Consider the following 6,563-nt stretch of genomic DNA (forward strand, 5'->3'; position numbering starts at 1 on the left):
ACCAAGAGTTTGAGGTTGATGTGAGCTGTGACACCACGGCACTCTACCAAGGGTGACATAATGAGACTCTATCTCTAAATAAATAATAAATAATAAAATAGCCCCCCCCAAACTGTTTTATATTCTTTAGGACCCTTAGGTCAATAGGGAGAAATTGATATCCTATTGATATTATAGTTAGTAATTATTCAATCTCTAATAACATCTAAAGAGAAGTATTTATAGGATTTGGGGTAGAATTTGTTTCTAAGGTTTACATTATATCTTTTCATGCCTCCATGGAGCATAAGAGTTTGGGCATTCGCATGGATAATTTATCCCTGTAGATATTACCTTCCATCCTTTCTTCTGGTATCTCTTTTTTTCATTCATTCATTTATTCATTTATTGTCTAGGCAATTTGATAAATTTCTACTATTGTCAGGCCCTAGTCCTAGATGCTGAGGTTAACATGGTTATATATCCTAGAGAACCTGAGTCTAGTTATAAAATCACTTGCATAACTAGAAAATTATAATACAGTAGGATAAGTGCTAAAATACAGATAAGAAAATTGCCAGTAAAAGTAGAGTAAAAATATTTCTGCTAGGTCTAATGGACAAAGGCTGACAAAAGTGGAAGGTAGCATAGCTTTTTGTGTCTTGGTATTTGGTATGAAGTGAGGGAATCAGTTGGGGAAATAGAGAGCATATGGTAAGCTTACACATGTCTTTCCATCCTAACATTATCTTGTCAGTGCTGGTGAAGTTTTTTAGGATTCTGCTGTTATTAGCTGTGATCTTGGGTAAGTCATTTCTTCTCTGGATTCCATTTTCCATCGCTTTAAAATGAGAGGATTGGTATAGATGAGAATTTCCTGTTGGTAGCCTCTGAGTAGATAGGCTAAAAAAGGAGAAAAAGTGACCAAGTAAGTTTATGAACACAGACTAAACAAAGTTAAGTAGATTTCTTTATGGTAGCCTCACATATTATGGCATGTGGGTTGAATTCCTGGACTTTTAGTCTGCCTTGTATGTGGAGTGAGAGCCAGACATGTTCATCTCTGTCCTTTTCTTAATGGAAAGAGCATGGGCTTTAGAATTAGACATAGCTGAGTTTGAATTCTGACTGCTACTTAGTAGTTACGTGGCTTTTCTGAACTGGTTTCCTCATGTAAATCAATAAGAATAACAGTTTGTGGAGTTGTAATGACTGTGACAGCCCATATGAAAATACGAAATGTAGTATCTGGTGTATATATAATATAGGTGTATATATAATATATAATAATATATATAATAGGTCAAAAATGAATAGAAATTTGACTCCATGCCTCTAGCACAGTGGTTATGGTGCCAGCCACATACTGAGACTGGTGGATTTGAACCCAGCCAGGGCCAGCTAAAGCAACAATGGCAGCTGCAACAACAACAACAACAAAATAGCTGGGCTTTTTGACAGGCATCTGTAGTCCCAACTACTTGAAAGGCTGAGGCAAGAGAATCGCTTAAACCCAAGAGTTTGAGGTTGTTGTGAGCTGTGATGCCATGTCACTCTACTCAGGGCGACATAGTGAGATAAAGTCTTAAAAAAAAAAAAAAAGAAAAAGAAAAGAAAAAAAAGAAATTTGAATTAATATAGAAGGTAATACTTGATAATAGGTTATTGATATTCTGCCTACCACCTGATATTTGAGGCAAGCTGTTTGTTTCACATACACTTATAATTTTTCCCCAAGAAAACAAAATGTTCTTGAGAGTTCTTGGCAGTTCTCCTGGAGTCTCAGTAAGTGATTGATATAAATACTTGACAGCAGTTTCATCAAAACAGTGGAATAGGCTCAGCGCCTATAGCTCAACCGGCTAAGGCGCCAGCCACGTACACCTAGGGTGGCGGGTTCGAATCCCCAGCCTTGACCTGCCAAACAACAATGACGGACGCAACCAAAAAATAGCCGGGTGTTGTGGCGGGCGCCTGTGGTCCCAGCTACTTGGGAGGCGGAGGCAGGAGACTCGCTAGAGCCCAGGAGTTGGAGGTTGCTGTGAGCTATAATGCCACGGCACTCTGCCCAGGGGGACAGCTTGAGGCTCTGTCTCAAAAAAAAAACAAACAAAAAAAACAGTGGAATAGAGTGAGATGTGGTTCTACCTGGTGTGTACTCAGTTTATTGTGTATGTCTCATAACCCTGGGTAGAAGTAAATTAATTTATGAATATTACTTTTAAGTTTTTTTTGGTTGCTTAAGTTAAACAATTAAATTTTAAGTTTGAAATAATTAGGATTGTAAATGAGCTGGCCTGTATTTAAGTCTAAGCCAGGCGTCCTCAAACTACGGCCTGCTGGCCACATGTAGCCCACCTAGGACATTTATCTGGCCCGCTGGGTGTTTTTGCCACCACTGCCTGTCCTGCTTAGCAGCCAGCTCATCCCAGGGCCTACATTTTGGCCCTCCAACAGTCTGAGGGACAGTGAACTGGCCCCCTGTTTAAAAAGTTTTGAGGGTCCCTGGTCTAAGCCATAAGGAAAGGGTTATAATAAAGTATTGCTTAATATTCTAAATTATATTATGGAATACTAATGTTTTACATTTTGTTTTTTTCTCTAAGCAAATGGTTATGAGCCTTAGAGTTTCTGAACTCCAAGTACTGTTGGGCTACGCTGGGAGAAACAAGCACGGACGCAAACACGAACTTCTCACAAAAGCCCTGCATTTGCTAAAGGCTGGCTGTAGTCCTGCTGTACAAATGAAAATTAAAGAACTCTACAGGCGGCGGTTCCCGCAGAAAATCATGACGCCTGCAGACTTATCCATCCCCAATGTACATTCAAGTTCTATGCCAGCAACTTTGTCTCCATCTACCATTCCACAGCTTACTTATGACGGTCACCCTGCATCATCACCGTTACTCCCTGTTTCTCTTCTGGGACCTAAACATGAACTGGAACTCCCACATCTTACATCAGCTCTTCACCCAGTCCATCCGGATATAAAACTTCAAAAATTACCATTTTATGATTTACTGGATGAACTGATAAAACCCACCAGTCTAGGTAAGATTATTATGTAATGGTGTCTGGTTACTTTTGCTGGGTAACTTTTCATTTTAAACTTTTAATTTAACCCAGTTTTTCTTATTCAGGATGAAATTTACATTTGGTATTAATATCCTGATGATGACATGGATCTTTTAAAATTTAGATTAAATCAAATTATAAAAGCTGTCATTTAGACAGAAGGGAAAAGGTGGTATAGTGATGGTTACTGACAATAAATATTAACAAGTTTTAAGAATATAAATTTTTAAAGAGTAGTATGTTAGATTGTTGGTTAATGTTTTATAATGCTTATAAATTAAAAAATCAAAACCGGGCAGCACCTGTGGCTCAATGAGTAGGGCGCCAGCCCCATATACCGAGGGTGGTAGGTTTAAACCCCGCCCCGGCCAAACTACAGGAAAAAAAATAGCTGGGCGTTGTGGTAGGTGCCTGTAGTCTCAGCTACTCAGGAGGCTGAGGCAAGAGAATCACTTAAGCCCAGGAGTTGGAGGTTGCTGAGAGCTATGACCCCACAACACTCTACTGAGGGCAATAAAGTAAGACTCTTATCTCTAGAAAAACAAACAAACAAAAAAACCCCATAACCAAGTAAATTACTACCAGGGGTTGATGACAAACAGAAATAATGACTAACTAGTTTTGATTATTTAAATAAGTGAGTGGTTGTAATTATCATGAAAGGAGATTTGAGCTTTGATATGTAGTTAGATTTCAGCTTATTTTTTTAAGCGAATATGTTTTTTATTTACAGGCATACGCTCATACACATGATTATAGTTTTATAACATGAGTGCTTGAAATTTTCTTTACCATGTTTTCTCATCATTTGATTAGTTTGTCTAGCATATGGAATTCAATATATTAATCAACTTGTGATTTTAATTGCTATAATGCTACTTTATTTAATGTAGAATAAAACTGATCCTCTGGTGAACTCTGATGCCTTTGGTGGCATATGTTTAAAATAGCAGACTTCTGGGAGACTGTGGTGGCTCACACCTGTGATCCTAGCACTTGGGGAGGCCAAAGTGGGAGGATCACTTGAGACTAGGAGTTGGATACTAGCCAGGCAACATAGCAAGTTACTGTCTACAGAAAATAGAAAAAGTTAGCCAGGTATAGTAATGCATACCTGTACTCCCAGCTACTTGGGAGGCTGAAGTGAAAGGATCACTTGAAGCCAGGAATTTGAATTACAGTGAGCTATGATTGGGTCACTGCGCTCCACTCTGGGTAATAAACTGAGACTATATCTCTAAAATATAAATACAGTAAATACAGGGGCGGCACCTGTGGCTCAAAGGAGTAAGGCGCCGGCCCCATATGCCAGAGGTGGCAGGTTCAAACCCAGCCCCAGCCAAAAATTGCCAAAACAAAAAACAGTAAATACAGTACAATATAATAAAATAGCAGACTTCCAGACTTCAGTGGTTGGCAATGGCTGGCTAGCAAACTTGAGCCTGTGACCTGTTTTAGTATGTTTCTGAGCTCTGAACATTTAAAAAATATTCCTAAAGAGTTGTTAAAAAAAAAAAAGAGAGAAGGAATATGTAGCAGAGACCATGTGTGCCTACGAAGCCTAAAATGTTTACCCTTGTAGAATAAGCCTGCGAATCCCTGTTACAAATCATTAAACATTTCAGTTTTGGGGATTGACAACTATTAAGGACGATTTTGGGGGAATTATTTAGAACTTTTGGAGGACTGTTGATTGAAATTCTTTCTTTAAACCATGAAGTATTTGTTTTTAATTATATTTAGTAGAATTTAGCAGAATTTACCTGAATAAAGGAAGATTATAGAAGTGTTTTTTTTTGTTTTTTTGTTTTTTTTTTTTTTGAGACAGAGTCTCACTATGTCACCTTTGGTAAACTGCCATGGCATCACAGCTCACAGCAACCTCCAACTCCTGAGTTAAGCAGTTTTCTTGCCTCAGCCTCCTTAGTAGCTAGGACTATAGGCACCTACCACAATGCCCAGGTATTTTTTAGTTGCAGTTGTCATTGTTGTTTAGCAGGCCCTGGCTGGGCTCCAACCTACCAGCTTCAATGTATGTGGGTGGCGCCCAACTCACTGAGCTACAGGCACCGAGCTAGATTATAGAAGTCTTTTTTTTTTTTTTTTGAGACAGAGCTTCAAGCTATCCCCCCTGGGTCCAACACTCACGTTGCTTTCATTCATGGACATAGGGCAGATTGGCAAAAAAATTGAGCTGTCTGATGAGCCATGTTCCCATCTGTGGTCTAACAAGGTGACATTCTGCCTCCAACTCCTGGGCTCAAGCAAGTCTCCTGCCTCAGCCTCCCAAGTAGCTGGGACCACAGGCACCTGCCACAATGCCTGGCTATTTCTTTTGGTTGCTTTGTTGTTTGGTGGGCCCGGGCTGGATTTGAACCCACCACCTTAGGTGTATGTGGCTGGCGCCTTAGCCACTTGAGCCGCAGGTGCTGAGCCATCTTTTTTTATTTTGAGACAGGGTCTCACTCTGTTGCCCTCATTAGAGTACCATTGCGTCATAGCTCATAACAACTTCAAATTCCTGGGCTTAAATGATCCTCTTGCCTCAGCCTCCCAAGTAGCTGGGCGTACAAGTGCCTGTCACAACACCTGGCTATTTTTTAGAGATCTTGTTCTTGTTCAGGCTGGTCTTTTAACACCTGAGCTCATGCAATCTGTCTGTCTTGGCCTCCCAGAGTGCTAGGATTAAGACACCTTACCCTGCCCTAGGAATCTGCTTTTATCTCCCTTTGGTCCCTTTGAGGAGGTTGTAATGGGGGTAAGGATTAGAAGAAGTAGGGAAGTAAGCAGTTATGTTTTTTACTATACAGTTTGATGTTTGTAATCTTTTTTTTTAGAACTCATTTCAGATTTAACCTTCTTTTATTGGGGACAGTGACAGTAAATGATGAGCATAACTATGCAATAGTTTCATAGGCATTTTCTCTTGTTTCTGGTTTTTCACCAGAAATTATCATCAAAAAATTAGAAATTACTGGTGAAGATGATCTCCTTTTCTTGGTCCTCCTGCGTGCTGAAGTTGTCCTAATGTTGTTTGAGAAGTATTTGGATGCTACAGACTGAAGAATCTGAATGAAACACTGAGAAACATTTTAATTGACCACATGGATGTCATTCTTTATTTTGTGATTAAACAAGTCACTTAAGTTTTATCTTTCTCATTTTTAAGCTTTGGAAGATGAATTCTATTTAAATTTTGATGTTTGTGAAACAGTCTTTTTCATTGAACACCAAGATTGTCTTGTCTTCTGGATCATATGTATGTGGATTTTCTTGAGCCCTGTTACAAGTACAGTAATGCTTACTTGATGTAGGACAGTGTATCAATACTGTCTAGTGAAGACCAGTAACCTAGGTGGCTGAGTTTATTTTAGTCTTAGTATTTTACAAAGCTAGATTGGCCCCTTTTCCTTTTTAAAGTAGGATATTTCTGCATAGATGTTTATAGTTAATCTAGGTGTGGGAAGATATATGAATAATTTATGTAAAAGGTTTGAATTAAAATATAT

At 39.0% G+C, this 6,563-nt stretch overlaps 1 protein-coding gene across 1 annotated transcript in view; it reads left to right on the forward strand.

The window, feature by feature from the left end:
- Positions 1 to 6,563, forward strand: part of PIAS1 (protein inhibitor of activated STAT 1) — a 144,011-nt gene that overhangs the window by 36,031 nt on the left and 101,417 nt on the right. The window contains exon 2 of the mRNA XM_003784457.3: positions 2,586 to 3,030. Within this exon, the coding sequence (XP_003784505.1) occupies positions 2,586 to 3,030 (445 nt within the window). The remainder of the gene's footprint in view (positions 1 to 2,585; positions 3,031 to 6,563) is intronic.

The sequence above is a fragment of the Otolemur garnettii genome, unplaced genomic scaffold, assembly GCF_000181295.1.
Source record: "Otolemur garnettii isolate 467f Iridium unplaced genomic scaffold, OtoGar3 scaffold00011, whole genome shotgun sequence".
Taxonomy (NCBI): domain Eukaryota; kingdom Metazoa; phylum Chordata; class Mammalia; order Primates; family Galagidae; genus Otolemur; species Otolemur garnettii.